Source organism: Esox lucius, chromosome 13, assembly GCF_011004845.1.
Source record: "Esox lucius isolate fEsoLuc1 chromosome 13, fEsoLuc1.pri, whole genome shotgun sequence".
Lineage (NCBI taxonomy): Eukaryota > Metazoa > Chordata > Actinopteri > Esociformes > Esocidae > Esox > Esox lucius.
In genome coordinates this window covers 31,361,695-31,378,258 of record NC_047581.1, presented here as the reverse complement: position 1 = coordinate 31,378,258, position 16,564 = coordinate 31,361,695, and the positions used below count along the sequence as shown (strand labels likewise).

Below are 16,564 nucleotides of genomic sequence, written 5' to 3'. Positions count from 1 at the left end.
AGCAGCTGGCTGGCTTTACAGGCCTAACTACCTGCCTCCCTGCCTGAGGGATTAGATTAGATTAGCAGACACACACCCTCTCTCGACACGTAGTTCCCATATCATGGATTCAGACTTTTCCGGACAGGGCTTATCTGGACACCTGGGGACATGGCTAACACGCCTGTTCCCCTGCAGCAAGACGTGACTGCTGACACAGTGTGGTGCGATAGGCCTGATGTTCTGGGGACGTATTCTCAAAAAATATGGTTTTGCTATGATGAATTCAGTGACAGAGACCCCTCCCCTATTAGCCAATCACTGTGGGCATAGTCAGTAATCTTGTTTGTAGAACGCAACATCATCCATAGAAATGGGATCAACCCCGCCCTTTCTCTTAGCTTAAGACTTCTCCCCGTTCCTTAGTAAAAGTTGGTCTTAGCAGCTTTGTGAAGAGGTTTTAAGAGGAAACTCTTAGCTAGGAACTTTGTGTTGTTTAGGAGTCCTCCTAGTGGTAAAATAAAATGTTATACGGCCCCAGATCTGGAGAAGAACAGTCATTGGCAGATAGTCTTATCCAGTGTGACTTAGTCAGTATCTAGGTTAAATAAGACACCGACGCTGGTCATTGATGTATTGGTGAAATGAACCAGCTGTCAAAAACGTTCAATGCCGTCATGAAAAGATGGATGCAGAACACCAAGTAGTGACCAGCAAAAGGGTTGGGATTGACAACAGTCTGCTTTTCCCTTAAGGCAGTGTAACTGTCTCTGCTGGACTCTTTTGGGTTAGACCGGGGTTAGGGTTAGACCGGGGTTTGGGTTAGGTTAAAACCTGAGGCAGCTGGTGTGGCTGGGACGTCATAAATCACTCAACTAGGGCTGCATTCTAACCAGCCCCCTAATCCCTAGAGATACAGTATCTGACAGAAGTGAGTACACCCCTCAGGTCTGTTATGTTTGGTGTCATTGCTCTCATACTCCCTAATCCTGGTCACTGGAAGTTCAACATGGCAGCTCATGGCAAAGAACTCTCTGAGGATCTGAAAAAAAGAATTGTTGCTCTACATAATGATGGCCTAGGCTATAAGAAGATTACCAAGACCCTGAAACTGAGCTTCAGCACGGTGGCCAAGACCATACAGCGGTGTAACAGGACAGGTTCCACTCAGAACAGGCCTCGCCATGGTCAACCAAAGAAGTTGAGTGCACATGCTCAGTATCATACCCAGAGGTTGTCTTTGGGAAATAGACGTATGAGTGCTGCCAGTATTGCTGCAGAGGTTAAAGGGGTGGGGGGTCAGCCTGTCAGTGCTCAGACTGTACGCCGCACACTGCATCAAATTGGTCTGCATGGCTGTCATCCTAGATGGAAGCCTCTTCTAAAAATGATGCACAACAAAAAAAAATGACGCTGGATGTTAGAGACCTTCCACTCGTCCACCTTCTGTTTGAGGATGCCCCACAAATGCTCAATAGGGAGTGGAAGACTCCAATGGCAACCTGTGAAGCTCTGGTGAACTCCATGCCCAAGAGGGTTAAGGCAGTGCTGGAAAATAATGGTGGCCACACAAAGTATTGACACTTTGGGCCCAATTTGGACATTGTCGCTTAGGGGTGTACTCGGTTTTGTTGCCAGTGGTTTAGACATGAATGGCTGTGTTTTGAGGGGACAGCAAATTTACCCTGTTATACAAGCTGTACACTCACTTCTTCACATTGTAGATATATTGTTAGATAGATAGTGTTAGATATATGCCTTGTGTGTACTCTACTGTATAGCCCTGCTTCCGACCATAGACCCATGTGCCTTGGTTAAATCTAGTGCCCTATAGGAGGAGTTTAGCACTCCTCAGATGAAATGTCCCATGGTTTAATGTGTTTAACCTTCCATCCTCAGCCTCCTTCCATCCTCTTCCTCAGCCTCCTTCCATCCTAACCCTCCATCCTCTCCCTGCTGTTCCCTTTAGCCCTTCCCTGTGACGTGAGATTGTGTCCCACTGAGTCACATGTAACAACGCCCTCTGGCAGTGTTTTCGCCTTGAACTGTGTGCCATAGTATCAACATTGATTAGTCATAATATCGACATTGATTAGTTGGGTGACCTCAACAATGAACCTTGCTATTCTTCCTTTATCTCTGTCTCTCGCTCTCTCTGTCTGTCTCTCGCTCTCTCTGTCTGTCTCTCGCTCTCTCTGTCTGTGTCTCTCAGGCTATCTGCCCAATGGGATCCATGCCGTGGAGGCCATGTTAGCTGCGGCCAGCATCGGGGCCATCTGGTCATCCACCTCTGTGGACTTTGGAGTCAATGTAAGGATGACCTCAACTGCATCCCAAATGATGCCCTATTCCCATTTGAAGTGCGCTGTTTTGACCGGGACCCCTCCACCATATTTCATACGTAGTTCACTGCTTTTCACCGCAGGCCCGTGGAGACATGCATCCATGCATTAAAAATATAAATCCTAATAACTCATTTTATTTAGTTGGCCTGTTGGTGCTGAATGTTGCTTTGGAGGAATCATCTGGTAGAATCTGTTTGTTTTGACAGTAGTCTGGCGCTGTTCATAGGCATGACCGAATTTGACAGAAAAGCATGGGGCCTTGGCCGTTGATGTAATGCCTCTACTCATATTTGGTTTGTTCTGAGATTTCAGTGGTATTTGAACCTAGATTTTGTATATACTGTGATAGGACAGGGCTGATAGGACAGGCCTTTTAAGTACTAGACTGCCGAAACGCCTCTGGTTGTTATTGTTTCTTGAAAATTTCAGAAAAATGAGTTGACTAAAGATATACTAACAGATAGACGCGCCCCTCCCCTGAACTGTGAAGTGCCGTTCCACCATTCTCCATGAACCGGTCCATAGATCCTTTTAAAGCAGTGTGGATTGTAGGAGGAAGGACAGATCATTGGTGGAAAGCTGTGTTGTAAAATAAGATTTGACTGCCCCCTTCTGGTAGATGGAAGTATTGTATTTGAAAAGGGAAAGTTGTCTGGGCAGAGGACCTAGTCGAAGTGTCACTTCTGCTTCCGAGGCGTTACATAAAAGGCTCTTTCTAGTGAAACTGTACAGTTGGGTCCCCACAAGGAAAATGGTCTTTATGTTTGGGAAAACATTTACAATTGGGGTTTAGTTTTAGACATTAGGGGTTAGAGTTGGTGTTATGTTTTCCAGTTTAATTTAGATAAAGGTTAGATTATTGAGGTAAGGGTTAGAATTTAGTGCATTGGGGGAAAGAGGGAGTCATTTTTCAGGTCCCTGTGTGCCCGTGTGTGTGTGTGTGTGCCCGTGCGTGCGTGCGTGCGTGTGCGTGCGTGTGCGTGCGTGTGCGTGCGTGCGTGTGCGTGCGTGTGCGTGCGTGTGCGTGCGTGTGCGTGCGTGTGCGTGCGTGTGTAACTTGTAAACATGTCAACATTCGGGGAGTTTAAGGCCTGCTTTGTTTTTGAAGAAGAAAAAAAAAATCTACTTTAAATGTGAGAAAAGTTTGCTCAATCAATCCACTTCCTGTATCCATTGTGAGAATGTTTTCCTCTCTTAGGGTGTGTTGGACAGGTTCTCTCAGATCCAGCCCAAACTGATCTTCTCTGTGGCAGCAGTGGTTTACAACGGAAGACAGCACGACCACATGGAGAAACTACACAGTGTGGTCAAAGGTAGGGCAATGGTGTGTGTGTTTATGCTTGTTTGTGTGTTTATGCTTGTTTGTGTGTTTATGCTTGTTTGTGTGTTTATGCTTGTTTGTGTGTTTATGCTTGTTTGTGTGTTTATGCTTGTTTGTGTGTTTATGCTTGTTTGTGTGTTTATGCTTGTTTGTGTGTTTATGCTTGTTTGTGTGTTTATGCTTGTTTGTGTGTTTATGCTTGTTTGTGTGTTTATGCTTGTTTGTGTGTTTATGCTTGTTTGTGTGTTTTATGCTTGTGTGTTTTATGCTTGTGTGTTTTATGCTTGTTTGTGTGTTTTATGCTTGTTTGTGTGTTTGTCTGGCTGATATCAGGGTGTGTGTAAGATTTGTACCATGTTGTGTTTGTAGGACTGCCTGACCTACAGAAGGTGGTAGTCATTCCCTATGTACGGAGAAGACAGGACACTGACCTTTCCAATCTTCCTAATAGGTATGTACTCGTGACTGGTGTAGTAGGCTTCCCCAAGAGCAGCCTGTTCCCTATGTATGGTGGGCAACTACTAGTGTCTTCTCTTATTAGTCTGGACGCTTGGGAACCGATTACCCAAATTAAAGTTTTAGCTGAACGGCTGCCCTGAAATCCCCCCCCCCCCAAAATATGTATGTGATTGATGGAGTATTTTCTTTTTCAGTGTGGCTGGGATGGTTTGTAAAAAATAATTGACTGATGTGAAGACATATTTGAATCGAAGAAACTATTTTGGTTTGTAATGAGTGAGAAGGTATTGGGAAGTTCAGACAGACATGAAGCAGCCTAATTTAGTGCTGGTACATACATGTTCCTGGGAGTCCTACATTTCTGCCGTCATTATACACCGATCAGCCAAAACATGATGACCCCTGACAGGCCAAGTGCCCAACACTGAACAACTGGTTGTCATGGCACCTGTCTGTGGGTGGGATGTATTAGGCATCAAGTGAACATTCTGTCCTCAAAGTTGATGTGTTAGAAGCAGGAAAACTGAATTTGACGGGGCCAAATTGTGATGACTAGATGACTGGGGCAGAGCATCTCCAAAACTGCAGCCCTCGTGGGGTGTTCCTGGTCTGCAGTGGTCAAAATTCGTCCAAGGAAGGAAAAGCAGTTAACCGGCGACAAGGCGGCCAAGGCTCATTGATGCATGTAGGGAGTGAAGGCTGACCCCTGTGGTCTGACCCAACAAACGAGCTTCTGTAGCAAAAAATTGCTGAAAAAGTTAATGCTGGTACTGATAGAAAGGTGTCAGAACACACAGTGCATCTCAGTTTGTTGTGTATGGGGCTGCATACACGCTGACCCCTGTCCACTGCTGAAAGTGCCTACAATGGGAACGTGAGCATCAGAACTGGACCACGGAGCAATGGAAGAAGGTGGCCTGGTCTGATGAATCACATTTTCTTTCATGTCACGTGGATGGCCAGGTGTGTGTGCGTTGCTTACCAGGAGAACACATGGCACCAGGATGCACTATGGGAAGGAGGCAAGCCGGCGGAGGCAGTGTGATGCTTTGGGTAATGTTCTGCTGGGAAACCTTGGGTCCTGCCATTCATGTGGATGTTACTCTGACACGTACCACCTACCTGAGCATTGTTGCAGACCATGTGCACCCTTTCATGGCAACGGTATTCCCTGATGGCATTGGCCTCTTTCAGCAGGATTATGAGCCCTGCCACAAAGCAAAAATGGTTCAGGAATGGTTTGAAGAACACAACAATGACTTAAAGGTTATGAATAGGCCTCCGAATTCCCCAAACCCCAATCCAATTGAGCATCTGTGGGATGTGCTGGACAAACAGGTCCGATCCATGGAGGCCCCACCTTGCGCCTTACAGGATTTAAAGGATCTGCTGCTAACATCTTGGTGCCAGATACCACAGCACACCTTCAGAGGTCTAGTGGAGTCCATGCCTCGACGGGTCAGGGCTGTTTTGGCGGCAAAAGGGGGACCTACACAATATTAGGCAGGTGGTCACAATGTAATGGCTGGTCGGTGTATGTTTTCACTTAAACCGTTAGAATGTGAGAGCCTCATATGCAGGAAGACAACTACTGTGTTTATTATAACCACGTTTACCAATACTTTTATCACCGCAGTCCTACAAAACACCCCCTTTATGTAACTAACCAAGGACAATCACCTGGTGCCTGTTGCTGACCCTCGACCTTTCAGTGGCTACTAGGTTACCATGTTGGGGAGAGAGTTCCGCAGCGGTCTGTTTGATCCCCATGTGTAACTTGTGACGTGTGTGTGTGTGTGTGTGTGTGTGTGTGAAATTCCCTTAACCCTCTTCGCCCGCCCTCCCTCTTCGCCCTCCCTCCCTCTTCGCCCTCCCTCCCTCTTGGCCCTCCCCAGTGTGTTTTTGGAGGACTTCCTGGCCACAGGGAGGGAGGGGGAGCAGGCCCCCCAGCTGGAGTTTGAGCAGCTGCCATTCTCTCACCCCCTGTTCATCATGTACTCCTCCGGGACCACCGGAGCCCCCAAGTGTATGGTCCATTCTGCAGGGGTAAGACGCAGCTGTAGTGCTGTCGCTCTCACACACACACACACACACACACACACACACACACACACACACACACACACATACACAAAGGAAGGCAAGCGTAGAAAGACACACACAGACACATGCTGTCTGCACAGCCTCATCTGCATATTGTCCTCGGCAACCCACGGAATGTAAAAGACTTCTCCGTATCTAATCAAATACATATTGGATAGAATGAAATGGATTTTATTTCCTGTCAGTTGCATGTCTTATAGAATCAAATCCATATCTTATCAAATCCATATCTTATTAGATCAAATACATACCTTATCTAATCGACAACATATCTATTATCAAATCAGATATGTTGTGTGGGGCCAAAATATGTAGTGTGGAATGAAATGCATATCGTGTAGAATCCCATACATATTATATCGGCCCTTAAAGGTGCTGTCTGTGATTTTTGGCCACTGGTTCTGAAAGTGGCTTTGTTGAGCCGTAAATCGGCTTGAAAATGTGCTACTTTGTCATACATTTGCCCCATGTCATCATAACCACTCACTTTGATATATGCAATTTCATGGCTAACTGAGTAATAGGCTACACACGTATAAACATTATGTACACCCAAATCAGGCCCAAAAAACTGGATATTTAAATTATTTTATCTTGTCTATAAGTCCCAGACCTCATCTTTAATATCTTATTGCGAAGTCCCTGGCAATTCCCAGGCCCACACTAAAGCAATAAATTCCATGTAGGAAACAGATCTGTAGGGGACAGCACACTGGTCCCTATTTAATGCTCTCCAACAGATGGCAGCAAAAGTCCATCAGTTACATGGTGTGTCTGTGCTGGTCGCATGCCAAGGCCTACTGAACAGTAGCGTGTTCTTTTGTGATCCGTTCTGACGTGCACTGTAGATGACACCCTATTATGGGGCCTATCGGCATATTCAAGTCTTCTCTCAACCCTGTTTCCAGATAAAGACTAATGGATCCGGTCCGATGTACGCTGGACACAATAACTGGCCATCCAAGAAGTAGCTTTATATATATTTTTTTAAAGATGTATCTTTCCCAGCACCTTTGGAGAGGAGGCAGAGGCTTGGACAGGACCACCCTGGACAGCAGAGGAATAGATTTCTGAGTGTGTTTTGAGGTTCTAGAATGTTTCTGTCCTTTAAGTCAGACGAGCTGATATTTGGCATTCTGACGGGGTACTGTTTTTTTTATGGTCATTTGTCACCTCAGAAACTCAGGCCTGCTTAAGAGACCATCGCTTTTAGCTTTTCTACCTGTTTCTGTCATCCTGTTTCTCTTTATCGTTTGTTTTTCTTTCTCTTTCCATCTCTTGTTCTCGATCTCGCCCTCTCTGTGTCGCCCTCTCTGTGTCGCCCTCTCTGTGTCGCCCTCTCTGTGTCGCCCTCTCTGTGTCGCCCTCTCTGTGTCGCCCTCTCTGTGTCGCCCTCTCTGTGTCGCCCTCTCTGTGTCGCCCTCTCTGTGTCGCCCTCTCTGTGTCGCCCTCTCTGTGGCGCCCTCTCTGTGGCGCCCTCTCTGTGGCGCCCTCTCTGTGGCGCCCTCTCTGTGGCGCCCTCTCTGTGGCGCCCTCTCTGTGCCGCCCTCTCTGTGCCGCCCTCTCTGTGTCTCTCAATTCAATTCAGCTTTATTAGCATGACAGTTAGTACAACCGTATTGCCAAAGTTAGAAGTACAGTAAGAAGGAGTCTACACAGTCGCAGCCCCATTTAAGGTGACATCAAGAACAACAATAACCAGCATTGTCAGAAATATTCAGCAATAACAAAATGCTCAGAGTGAAGTACAAATAACAGTCATAACAACACTAAGAGCAGAAATGACCGTCATCATCTGAAAGACCTAGCAACAACTAAAACATTGAGGTGAACAGTAACAATAAAGTGAAAATAGATAAATAATGAATAAAATGTAACAATTCACGGCAGGTCACAGGTTATCCCTTATTTTGTGGCTCTCTCTGAGGAAGCGTCCAGCTAGGGGGGCTGTGTGTCCCTCCCCCAAGAACACCTGCATCTTCTCCTCATTGGACAGCATGGTGAATGATGGCACTAGTGTTTCAAATGTATTAAAGAAATGCTGTCTGGTTTTTGTGTAATGTTGGCAGTGTAGTAGAAAGTGCGTCTTTGTCTCCACCTCACCTGTCGTACAGTGACCACATGTTCTGGATTCTTTTGGTAATCAGGTTTTTTTGTGCCTACCTTTCAATGGCTAGGCTGTGGTTGCTGAGCCTGTACTTGGTCAGGATCTGTCTCTGCTTTATATCTTTGACAGTAAAAAGATATTCAGCCAATTCATAGTCTCTGTTTAGGGCCCGATAGCAGCTTAGTTTGTTTTGTGTTTTGGTTTGATTGTTCCAATGTTCCAGATAGGCCTTTTTGGTTTGTTTAACAATTTGGTTCACTCTGATTTGTGATTGTGAAGCAGTGCTGTTCTGAGATGGAACGATGTTAAGTGTTAGTTGGTTAGTAAGTCTCATGACCAGCTGAACTGAAAGGACTCTTTTTGGGGTTCAGTTCTTGGGTTTGCAGTGCTTCAAATTGCAGTGTATCTTGGGGACTTGATTTAAGATGTATCCAAAATGTTTGTGTTCTTTTCTTGATGTTTATTATTTAAGGATAGCTCTGCCCTGCATGCATTGGTGGGTGTTCTTCTTTGTATATTCAAAATAGTCCTGCAGAATTCAGCATGTAGGACCTCTATTGGATTCTTGTCCCATCTAGTGTAGTCATGCTGACTGAGTGGACCCCACACTTCACTTCCATATAGCGCTATTGGTGCGATTATGCTGTCAAATATTTTAGTCCAGATTCTAATTGGTATGTCTATTTGGTGGAATTTCCTTCAAATTTCAAAAAAGGCTCTACAGGCCTTCTCCTTTAGCGCATTCACTGCCAGTCCAAATCTTCCAGAGGCACTGATTTTGACCCCCAGGTAATTGTAGGATAGGGTGTGGTCTCTCTCTGTCTCTCTCTCTGTCTCTCTCTCTCTGTCTCTCTCTCTCTGTCTCGCAGTGTCTCTCTCTCTCTCTCTGTCTCGCAGTGTCTCTCTCTCTCTCTCTCTCGCAGTGTCTCTCTCTCTCTCTCGCAGTGTCTCTCTCGCAGTGTCTCTCTCTCTCTCTCGCAGTGTCTCTCTCTCTCTCTCTCTCTCTCTCTCTCTCGCAGTGTCTCTCTCTCTCTCTCGCAGTGTCTCTCTCTCCCTCTCTCTCGCAGTGTCTCTCTCTCCCTCCCTCTCGCAGTGTCTCTCTCTCTCTCTCTCGCAGTGTCTCTCTCTCTCTCTCCCCCCCCCCTCTCTCTCTCTCTCTCTCCCCCTCTCGCAGTGTCTCTCTCCCTCTCTCGCAGTGTCTCTCTCTGTGTGTCTCTGTGCGTCTTTCTCTCTCTGTCTCCTTTTCCTTTTTGCGGATAATTAGATACTTATGCGTTTATGGAAAAACTGCGTTAGACTCCGACAGTGCCAGGCATCGCCCACCAGCACCGGCAATTAAAGTGACGCGTGAGGCACATCGTTAGACGTTGTTAGGAACGCTGTCACATCCAAACGCTGGTGCCTGCCACAGAAGAAAGGCATGAAGCATGGCGTCTCCCGCAAATAAGGCACGGATCGTACATTTGGGTCTGACTCCTCGCCTGCTCTCCTCTCCTCCCACCCCACCTCCCTGGTGGCCTTGGCACTCTCCGTGTCACTTAAAAGGGACGGAAAAGCTGCGCTTAAAAAGCACGCGAAAAGCATGTTAGACTTTGTTACGTCAGTGCTGGGCTGGAGTCACACCTGAGTCACTCAGGGGCCAGAGTTCCTCCTGACACACTTGGACCATCGACTAGCCAGCGGTTAGTTTATGGTTGTCCTGGTCTGAGGCACCTGTGTTTTGGAGATGACTGGACCATGTGAATGGCTTACTCTCTTAGTCTCAAGCCAGCATACGGTCATAATCTAAATAAGCATGGGCCGGCTTTCTGAGCTATTTCTTATATTGTTAGGACATGTCAAATCAGATCATCGGAGTTCCCTTTGAGCTGTGGGTGAGGTGAGCTTTGTAAAATAAATAAGCATTAAATAAGCATTATCTTATTATGGAATTTATTATGTCCTTAGTAACTTAGAAATGGATTTTCACATGTAAACTTGGTCTGAACTCGTAATCAAGCGGCTTTCTCCAAAATAACATGTTTGTTCTGGTAGAACATTTCTTTTGATTGGCAGTTTTCTGCTATTATCCAGGTCCCATCAGGAAGCCGCGTTTCCGATGTGTCCATGTAAACAGGATTATTACAGAAACTTTTCCTGTTTCAAAGCATGTAAACCTTTAAATCAAACGATTACTTTCATCTACCTTCACAGTTGTGCTCATGTGACCTTCCTCTGTGTTTATAGCGTGAAATGTGAAGAAACGCAACTGCATATTTCATCATGATGGACCCCTACCGTGGAACAGGAATGTTTTTGACTGTTTAGAATGTAGATTTGGACAGAATAGTAGGAGTTGCCTTCTCCAGCTAAAGGTTAAAAACCAATGCAGGCGAATCCTATACAGCTGCATAAGCTATCCAGTGGTACTAGCCCTTCTCTGAGTTAAATGGCCTTTCCACAGGGGATGTCTGAAGAGACTTGACACCACTGGTTTAATGGTACATTGCACATTTTTCATACCTAGTTCCAGGAGAAAGATTCCATTGTTGGAACGGTAGCCTTGCAAGGTTGTGGACCAGTGGTATACAGGACAATGGACATGTAAAGCTGAACCTGTGATGACACAATGTCTTTCATTATTTCATGCTATGGACACATTATTATTTGCCCCTCTTTACTCTGTGGATCTGTCTCTTTCTCTCTCTCTGTGGGTCTGTCTCTCTCTCTCTCTCTCTCTCTCTCTCTCTCTCTCTCTCTCTCTGTGTCAGTTTCTGTGGGTCTCTCACTCTATGGGTCTCTCTCTCTCCCTCTCTCTCTGTGGGTCTCCCTCTCTCTCTCTGTGGGTCTCCCTCTCTCTCTCTGTGGGTCTCTCTCTCTCCCTCTCTCTCAGTGGGCCTCTCTCTCTGTGGGTCTCTCTCTTTCTCTCTCTCTCTTTCTCTCTTTCTCTCTCTCTTTCTCTCTCTTTTTCTCTTTCTCTCTCTTTCTCTCTCTCTCTCTCTCTCTCTCTCTGCCTTTTTCCCTATCACACTAATCCATCATTCACTCATCATGTTAATACCACTCTCTCTCCTTTTTTCCCTCTCTGTTCATTTTGCTATTTTCCTTCTCTATAGGGGACGCTTATCCAGCATCTAAAGGAGCACATTCTCCATGGCAACATGACCAGCAGTGACGTCATCATCTACTACACCACGGTGAGTACATGGGGGTCGTTTACCCGGCCGGATGGTGATGACGGCAAAATGTCCTCTTGAAATCTGATCAAGACCACAGTGTTTTTTATATTTATGTGGATTAGAAACACACAGGATCTGTTGGTATAAAGACATATATTCATCAAGTCAAGTGGTTGAAACCCAGTCTTTTTCTTAACCAGCTGTGGTGGGTGGGAAAGGTCAAGGCTGATGAAAATTACAACATTGTGTAATTGACATCCACACAGCCTGGTAATGACAGAGGCACCAGAGAAATCACAGGGAAATTACTAGCAACACGGTCCTTGTTCTCCCCTATAACCTTTACCACACACACACACACACACACACACACACACACACACACACATACACACACACACTAATCAGCTCTATCTGTTTTCCGATGAATGGTTGGGTCGCCTTTTCCCGCTCTAGCAACTCTTTGCGCCTGAAATGCTCAATCGTGGCTATTGGCCAGTGAATACGTTCTCCTCCAACCATGTAGACTCTGTCAAACTCATCCTGGCTGAGCCAGCGTTGTTGTGAAAAGCAAAACAGCCTGGCGAGTAATGCTTTGACACGTCTCAACCTTCGGGAGTTCTTGCCATGAGCCAGAGTCATTACTAAAGATGTCCTCTTCCTATCCCGTTTCCTCCAGACGGGCTGGATGATGTGGAACTGGCTGGTGACGTCGCTGGCCGTGGGGGCATCTGTGGTGCTGTACGACGGATCGCCTCTCATGCCCACACCGAACGTCCTCTGGGATCTTGTGGACCAACTGGGGTGAGTTTAATGTCACTCTCTGAAGTTCCCTCTGGAGGAACAGGCAGGACACGACCAGACAACCCTCTGGAGGAATAGGCAGGACACGACCAGACAACCCTCTGGGGGAACAGGCAGGACACGACCAGACAACCCTCTGGAGGAATAGGCAGGACACGACCAGACAACCCTCTGGGGGAACAGGCAGGACGCGACCAGACAACCCTCTGGGGGAACAGGCAGGACGCGACCAGACAACCCTCTGGGGGAACAGGCAGGACGCGACCAGACAACCCTCTGGTGGAACAGGCAGGACGCGACCAGACAACCCTCTGGTGGAACAGGCAGGACGCGACCAGACAACCCTCTGGGGTAACAGGCAGGACGCGACCAGACAACCCTCTGGGGTAACAGGCAGGACGCGACCAGACAACCCTCTGGGGGAACAGGCAGGACGCGACCAGACAACCCTCTGGGGTAACAGGCAGGACGCGATCAAACAACCCGATGCATTGGTTTTTGCGTCACTCATTATTTGAATCCATATTTTGGCAGGACTGGTTGGAACCTGTCACTTGTGTCGATCCCTATTGCTTCGTAAAGGCAGGAGATAATTTGTTCAGCCACTGGTTGTCTGGTAATTGCAGTGCAGACCTGTACTGTAGACGTGTGGAGGTGTGCTGGATGAGGGGGATGATTCTACCTGGCTGGATTGTTCCGTCTTCATCGATTCATCTGTGGAATCATGGTCGTCTGGTGACATCAGTTGCTGATTTTAAGGCTGAGACACGTTTACGGTTCTTGTCTCTGTGTGTCTCTGTGTGTCTCTGTGTGTCTCTGTGTGTCTCTGTGTGTGTGTGTGTGTGTGTGTCTCTGTGTGTGTGTGTGTGTGTGTGTGTGTGTGTGTGTGTGTGTGTGTGTGTGTGTGTGTGTGTGTGTGTGTCTCTGTGTGTGTGTGTGTGTGTGTGTGTGTGTGTCTCTGTGTGTGTGTCTCTGTGTGTGTGTGTGTGTGTGTGTGTGTGTGTGTGTGTGTGTGTGTCTCTGTGTTTGTGTGTGTCTCTGTGTTTGTGTGTCTCTGTGTGTGTGTGTGTGTGTGTGTCTCTGTGTGTGTGTGTGTGTGTGTGTGTGTCTCTGTGTGTGTGTGTGTGTCTCTGTGTGTGTGTGTGTGTGTCTGTGTGTGTGTGTCTCTGTGTGTGTGTGTGTGTGTGTGTGTGTGTGTGTGTCTGTGTGTGTGTGTGTGTGTGTTTGTGTGTCTCTGTGTTTGTGTGTCTCTGTGTTTGTGTGTCTCTGTGTGTGTGTGTCTCTGTGTGTGTGTGTGTCTCTGTGTGTGTGTGTCTCTGTGTGTGTGTGTGTGTGTGTGTGTGTGTGTCTGTCTTATTATTTGTGTGCTCATCAGCCGTATCCCATAATCCTGTACCTTGGCTGGGATGAAACAGCCCTTTCATTCTTGTTTTCTCATTGTTTTCCCTCAGAGGGAATATAAAAGATATTGTTATAAAAAGATCTTGTTGTTCTCTAGCGGTGGCTGCCATTCTGCAGGACGGTCTACATTCATGTATGTGCAACCTGCTTCCAACAAGTATTCATGTATGCGGAGCTCATCGACAGAACAGCACACGTATGAATTCAGACGGGTACCCTGTAATCTGCTCTATCTTTAGCCATGGAACGCTGGGGGATTATTCCCATGGCTCTGCCTTCCTCACGTCTCCTCTTGCTTTGTCTTTTGGAGGATCTGTTTATGACAGTGCCGCGGGAAATGGAGACCGGTGACCGGGTTGTAGGCAGAGGTAGATCCAGGCGACGGCGACGGGGCTGTAACCACCGTCGCCAGAAATCTGACATGACCCGGGAAGATGACGTTCCCATGTTGCTTTCTTATGCTGTTACTCTGTGGGAATCGAACACAAAACCATGGCATTGTAAAGCACTACGCTGAAACCCGCTGAGGCTCATGGTCTCCTTTCTACCCGACAATCCCTAGAAAGGGCTTTTGTCAGTGCCTCTTGCATTTTAATTAGGATCGTTTCCCCACACCCTCACACCATACTCTTCTTTGAAAGGGAGTTTATTGTTAATATTGGGAACTGAGATTGAAATCCTAAAAATGTCTGGATGAATAGTTCCAGTGGAACTATGTGAAGTACACAATAAAAAGACAGGTTTTTAGGTGTTTTCTGAAGATGGGCTGAGACTCAGCGATCCTCCAGGGGAAGCTGGTTCCAGGACAGAAAATGGTTATGACCGTGTGACTCGGGAATGACCCCAAAGTGGCGGGACAGCAAAGATCATAGAGGTAGCAGAGGAGCACAGGTAGAGATTTTTTTTGGACATGGGAGAACTTGGCATGGTTGAACACTTGGCGCACTGCTAATGTCCAATCAGACCTGTATGTCGTTAGGTGGCAAGAAAGGAAGCCATTACTTAAGTAAGGCCTTTGGAATTCTCTATTAGTTTTGTTCTGACAAAGCAAAAATGTTACTTTTTCGCCTAAATGCAAAGGTGTGGTGGTGCTTCGGCTGGTACGAGTTTGGGAGGGATTGTCTGGACAGGGATTGAGAACCAGTAGAAGCTCCAACTACATACCAGATAAATGTCCGATTATTGATTTCCCAGGAAATAACTACGAACGGACTCTTCAACGGCCTAAATGAACCGTTACAAAATGTCCTCTTTAATCTTTCCAGCTACTGTTGAACGGTGGTAGAAGATGGTAAATTGGGATCGATATAGGTGATTGTTTTCCTCTTGTGGTCCACCTGAAAAGAGAGAGAGAGAGAGAGAGAGAGAGAGAGAGAGAGGAGTGAGAGTGTGGTGGGAGGGGGTGTGGGTGTGTGTGTGGGGGGGTAGTTGCCATGCCACTGTCTGACTGTTCCTCTGCTCCACATAGGAACCGGGGTTTCCTGGGAAATATCAGTCTTGTGTTTCACGCCTTGTTGAGACACATGTCGACAGAGGGGCTTTGTTGGTTTGGAATGACTGTACTGTCATGGAGGTCCATGCCAAAGGCTAGAACATTCGGCAGACCAAAATAGTCTTGTAGTATATTCTAAATCCTTGTGCCCAGGTACTCCACCCCACCCCATGTCTTCACAAGGTGACCAGTCCCGCTGTCATGTAGCGAATGTAGCTCATGTTAAAATACACATACACTAAACACATTTCTCAGGCCAAATCTACCGTACAGCTTGCTGATATTTTGTATTGCAATACTCTGTGTATGACTATAGAGTATTGCAATATGTTGAAGAGACATTTTGAAGCTAAAATGGCAGATTTTTAGGTGGGCATTTGACAGCTACGTGCAACATTTCTGGTATAAGTTGTTTTAAAGGTAATATAAAATATAAATGTGGTGTCCATGGACCCTGTTATAAAAAAATATTTTGTTTATAGTCCAAACAGGAAACACACATTAGAATGGCTGGGTGTCCTGACAGAACTTACAACATAATGTTTCATTTATATTTATCTTCTGAATTTTATTTATAGTGGTATGGATTTTTTTCCACATGGCCCAGGTCCAGCCTGTAAGGATTCATTTATATTCACATCATGTTACGAAAGGCGAATAGCCAATATTAACGGTTGAATAGCAGTCCTAATTAGAGTTTTATGATGTGTCCTAACATCATGGAACGTTGCTGTGTCTTTAATGCACAGTGATTGTGGGAAATGCTCTCAACAAATGTGAATACATTATGACTACTGGTGTAAAGGTGGTTGTTTGGGGAAGTAATCGGCGGCATGTAAAGGTCGAGGGTGAAAGGTCGAGCCCAAACAGATGGCAGGAGGTCATTATTCTGCCTTTGAAAAAAAGCTATTTTGCTAATAAAATCAGGGCAATGTCATGGAACATAGAATTCCACTGCAACACCCAGCCTCTTGACAGCTAGTGGCGCGGACAAGGCACAAACCTAGAGTATGATGGACAGCTTGGCATAATGAAAAGGCGCCTTTGACATTTATGCCACCTGAGACTTAACAACACAGTTAAAAGAATATTGCAGTTACGGTAAACATTTATTTTACATTTGACCGCTTATTATCAAAACTGTCAATGATTGACATGATTTTGAATAATTTCCCAGATACATTTCCATATAAACACAAGTCGTATGATATCAGGTATTTATACCACAATTCCGGTTTGAAGGAATTTACCTAATGACCACCTTCACAAATATTCTATTAATCTTTCTGACAAGAAATAAAAACCTTTTCAATATTTTAGGATAGTAAATGGTTAGGTAAATATATTTTCACATTTTCTGACACCATATCTCATGTCCCTTTGTGCTTTACGTAT

At 46.0% G+C, this 16,564-nt stretch overlaps 1 protein-coding gene across 1 annotated transcript in view; it reads left to right on the top strand.

Moving 5' to 3' along the window:
• Nucleotides 1-16,564, top strand: part of aacs (acetoacetyl-CoA synthetase) — a 35,976-nt gene that overhangs the window by 7,021 nt on the left and 12,391 nt on the right. The window contains exons 5-10 of the mRNA XM_029124701.2: nt 2,192-2,289; nt 3,523-3,637; nt 4,015-4,096; nt 6,000-6,150; nt 11,410-11,490; nt 12,152-12,276. Of these exons, the coding sequence (XP_028980534.1) occupies nt 2,192-2,289; nt 3,523-3,637; nt 4,015-4,096; nt 6,000-6,150; nt 11,410-11,490; nt 12,152-12,276 (652 nt within the window). The remainder of the gene's footprint in view (nt 1-2,191; nt 2,290-3,522; nt 3,638-4,014; nt 4,097-5,999; nt 6,151-11,409; nt 11,491-12,151; nt 12,277-16,564) is intronic.